Here is a 4,473-nt window from a genome sequence, read left to right as displayed (position 1 = left end):
AGGTATCCCACACCAGGATCTACTGCCTGGTGCCGCCCCAGGACCCACAGCCAGCCACCCTCCATCCCAGGACTCACCACCAGGTGCACCCACTTCAGGACCCACCACCAGGCACCCCCACCACCGCCAGCCACTTCCCCCCAAAACCCACTGCCAAGTGCCCCACCAGGACCCACTGCAGGTGCCCCCAGCCCCCAGAACCCACCGCCAGACGCCCTCCAGCACCTGAGGACCCACTGCTAGGTGCTTCCCCAGTACCTACCAGGTGCCCCTTCCCCCTGGATCCACTGCCAGGTCCCACCCCAAGGACCCAAAACTGGGTGCCCCCCAGGCCCACCGCTAGGTTGCCCCACCAGGAGCCATCACCCGGTGACCCCCCCAATACCTACCGCCAAGTGCCCGTCCTTCAGGACCCACCACCAGTCTCCCTCCCAGGACCCACTGCCAGGCACCCCTTTCCCCAGGACCCACCACTGGGCACCCTCCCTCCATGACCCACCACCAGGCAACTCCCCAGGATCAACTGCTGGGCACTCCCCCCTCAGGACCCACCACCAGGCAACCCCCCAGGATCAACTGCTGGGCACTCCCCCCCAAGGACCCACCACTGGGCACCACCCCCATGACCCACCACCAGGCAACCCCCCAGGACCCACCACCGGGCACTCCCCATCCAGGACGCACTGCTGGGCACCCCCGTTGAACCCACTGCCAGGCATCCCCCTCACCACTGCCTGAGGCTGCCTTGGCCTGGCCCCTTCCTGGCTGCTGCCCTCTCTGCCCGCTTCACGCAGAACTGCTGAGAGGATCCTGCATGAGCCTCCTGTCCCACCATGGGGAGGTCCATGCAGCACGGAGCCCAGGCCTCCCTCTAGGGAGACAGGGAGGATCCCGCCTTCGGATGAGATGGCACCCTTGGCCGACAGCAGCCCTGAGCCGCAGGCACCGAGGGGCTCAGATTTCTGAGCTGAAACCGTGTTTGAAGCCCCCAGGTGCTGGGATGATTTGTGAATCCACAATAGACAACTCCCCACACCATGTAGGGACTTTCGTTTTGTCTATTTGGTAATTTGGATATTCTCTTTTTTTAACTGGCATTCTCTCCATATCCCTAAGTCACACATGGCACCCCGGTTCTTTCCTGGTGGCTCTTTCAGTGCCCTTGCCCCTTGGCGGGGCACTGTCCTGTTGCTCTGGCCACACCCGGAGTGAGAGGCTGGGGGCCACGCAGCCTCATGGCCTTGGAGGTGAGCAGTCCCTGGACTATCTCTGGTTGCCTCTGCAGCCACCAGCCGGCCCTCAGTCCTGTCCCTGAGACTCACCCAAGCAGCGTCGGGATCTTCCCGGTCAGCCTGGAGAAGGCCACGCTGAGCTCGGTGAGCTGCGTCATCTTGCTGAGCTCCCGCGCGATGGAGGCGAGGAGGCGGTCCTCACCGTCGGGAGTGGAGGCGCAGGCGGGGGGTGCATCAAAGGCCTTGGTGGGCAGGGTGAGCGAGGCCAGCCGGGGGAAGCCCACCTGGGCCAGCAGCTGGTGCACGTGGCCCGCATGCAGCCGCACATTGTGCACCACCTCCAGCTTGCGCAGGGCACCCGGGCCAGCCAGACGCAGCACGTGCAGGAGCTGGCTGGGGCTCAGGCTGTCCGCCCGGAACGAGGGGCAGTGCACCCGCAGAGGGGCCGGGCCCGCTGGCCTCAGAGCCTGCACCACCGCCTCGAAGTTGCCCTCAGTGACGAAGAGGTCGGCGAGGACCTCGACGGGGCGCCCGGCTGCGAGGGGCTCTGCCTGCAGCTCACAGCAGGTCCTGGCCAGCAGCCGGGTGCGGCCCCACTTGCCCAGCGCCCTCCCGCACGGGCACCGCTGCACCTGCACGTCTCGGATGCCCGTGAGATCGGCCACCCGCAGCCGCCGGCGGCTCCGGTCCTGCAGCACGTGGTCGGCCAGGCCGCGCACCAGCGCCTCCAGGCAGGCCCGGCAGGCTCGGTCGCGCAGGTCCTGGGGGTGGTCGGCACTGGGACCCAGCAGCGCTCCCAGCCGGAACTCCTCCAGGGGCCAGCGCCCCAGCACAGCGCGCGTCACCTCCGCCTGCTCCAGCAGGTAGCTGGCTTTGAACAGGAGCGGGTAGAGGTTGTGGGCCACACTGTCCAGGCTCTGCCGGGCCACCTCGGGGTGGGACACCAGGGCTTCTGCAGAAATGAAGCGCAGTGACCTCATTGTGCCCATGGCCCCAGACAGGACGGTGCTCGCTCCCCACGACTTTTCCCCAAGACGCGTGCCCTTCTCGCCTATCTTTAGCTGCAGCAGCTGTGAGCAGCCTGCCCTGGGGGCCCTGCCATGGGGCCTTGTGATCATCTGACTGCTATTTTGGTCCTGGGACGCCTGTGTCTGCCCTGCCTCGGGGCACCCAACCGTTGGGAGTTGCTTGGCTCAGGCACCCAGCCGACACAAGGGCAGCCCGTGCCCATGGCAGGGCTGGGCAGAGAGGCCTGTGCTCCATGCTGCAGAAAGCCAGTCTTGGTAGGTGTTTGTGCTGGTGGCCGGTGAGGCCAGTGGGCAGGTCCTGTTTACCATCCAAGCGGGGCTGCTTTCCAGCCCTGGGCCCCCCATAGTCAACCCGGCAGAGAACAGGCCAGGCCCCTGCGCCTCCTCACTCGGTAAGGAGCTCCCTTTCCACAGTGGCCTCTGGGCCGCTCCCACACTTTGCCTCGCATCTGGGGTGAGACAAGTGGCCAGGAGTGGAGCTGCTGTTTCGCCCCTTCCCTGTGCCTTTCATTCTCCCCAAGGACCCGGTGGGGGTGATTCCCTACTTTCCATGGAGCGAGTGGCTGGGAGAGGTGGAGCCTCCCTGATGGGCTTAGATGAGCCCCCAGCTGTCTCTGAGCTGCAGTGTCCTGTCTGCAACCCTGCGACCTTCGTGGCAGGGAATGCTGCAGGGAATGGGATACACCTGTGAGCGCTGCCTGTTGGGGGCAGTGCCTGATGGTTCACTCCCAGCACTGACTGTGTTGGATGGCTGTTGGGTGCCTGCACTCACCTCTCCCTGTGACACTGCCACTTGGGGCAGGGTCAGCACACATCGCTGCACACATCAGCGCTGCACACCTCACTGCACATCTCACTGCACACATCGCTGCACACATCGCTGCAGGGCACCACATGTCTGCGGGCTTTGGAGGGTCACAGCCATGAGAGACAGAGGCTGAGGAAGACTGACAGAAGCGAGTGGAGACAGAGACAAAGGGACAGAAACTGAGAGGGAGAGGGACAGAGAGGGAGATGGAAAGAAAAAGGGAAACAGAAAGAGACAGCCTGAGAGACAGAGAGGGAGAGACAAGAGTCTGAGAGAGAGAGACTGGTAGGCAGAGACAGAGACTGAGAGAGAGAGACAGAAAGGGGGAGACAGAAAGAGACAGAAATGGCAGTGGGAGGGGAAGGCTGCTGAGCAAGCCTGGAGGGTGCTGGTCATGGGTCCCCCACCAGCCTCCCTGTCTGACCCTCCCCGATTTGTTCCCTGAGCCTGAGCAGTGCCTCTCCCTGGGAGGTGACCCATGCAGAAGAGACTGTGCTCCGTGGTGGGGCCCAGGCACTGTCCGGCAGGTGGACGAGTGTGTGAAGAGGTGGGTAGGCCCCAACCCCACCCTTCGGGGTGGCCACCGTCAGCCGGCCGATGTGGGCCCTGGGGCTCCCCTCCGGAGGTTTGCAAGAGGTTTCCCCAGACACACGGCCCCTTTCCAAGACAAGTAGAAAAACATGTTCCATTGATTTTTCTAATTAAAATTGTTAACAATTCATTATTGATACAAAGTAAACAGTTTACAACAGCAGCAGGTAACACCATTTCCCAGACACCTTTTGGGTTCTGAAAAGTCGTTTCCAGAACCTTCCTTTACCTACTCGGGCTCTGTGTGGCCCAACACCCTGGTGTTGCTGCGGGGCCTCTGGGTTTTGGAGGGCGGAGACCATGGCTGGGAAGGTTGGCCAAGGTCTGGGGTCCTGCAGCCTCCCTCTCTCTTACTGTTTTCCCTTCTGTTGGAGAGGGGTGGTCCTCTTGGGGTTCCCATTCCAGCAGCACAGGTTGGATCAGTCTCAGGCCCAGCTCTGGCGCCGCTGTCCCAACCTGGGGCCACGGCTCTGGGCTCCTTACAGGAAATGCCACGACTCAGACCTAAGTCAAGTGCTGTCCTGCTAACTACACGGGACCTGCTATAACCGAAATGAACCGAGATTCCAGTTCTGTGCAGAGATGGCCAGACCTGCTTTGGGGACATGCCTGGACCATCGCGCCCACTGGCCTTCGCTGGTCTGAAAGGTCATGGGTACGCTGGTCCTAGGATGGCTCACCCGGGCTCTGAGACACTCTGAGCCCAGCCATGGGTGGTGGACACGGAGCAGGGGGCTCTGGTGTTCCCACCCTGGGTCACCGATGACCTCTGGAGGACAGGAGAGTTCCAGGCTGCAGGAGCATGGGGGCCTAC

At 63.2% G+C, this 4,473-nt stretch overlaps 1 protein-coding gene across 1 annotated transcript; it reads right to left on the bottom strand.

The window, feature by feature from the left end:
• Window positions 1–1,322: 1,322 nt before the first annotated feature.
• LOC105535541 (leucine-rich repeat-containing protein 14B) lies at window positions 1,323–2,249 on the bottom strand (the record flags this gene model as incomplete). Its single annotated transcript, XM_011974657.1, has 1 exon — window positions 1,323–2,249. A coding segment is annotated over exon 1 (899 nt), but the record flags the coding sequence as incomplete, so codon positions are not given.
• Between the last annotated feature and the right edge of the window lie 2,224 nt (window positions 2,250–4,473).

Source organism: Mandrillus leucophaeus, unplaced genomic scaffold, assembly GCF_000951045.1.
Source record: "Mandrillus leucophaeus isolate KB7577 unplaced genomic scaffold, Mleu.le_1.0 Scaffold1475, whole genome shotgun sequence".
NCBI classification, from domain to species: Eukaryota; Metazoa; Chordata; class Mammalia; order Primates; family Cercopithecidae; genus Mandrillus; species Mandrillus leucophaeus.
Note: the sequence above shows the minus strand (reverse complement) of the source record. Positions and strands in the feature narration are given on the sequence as shown.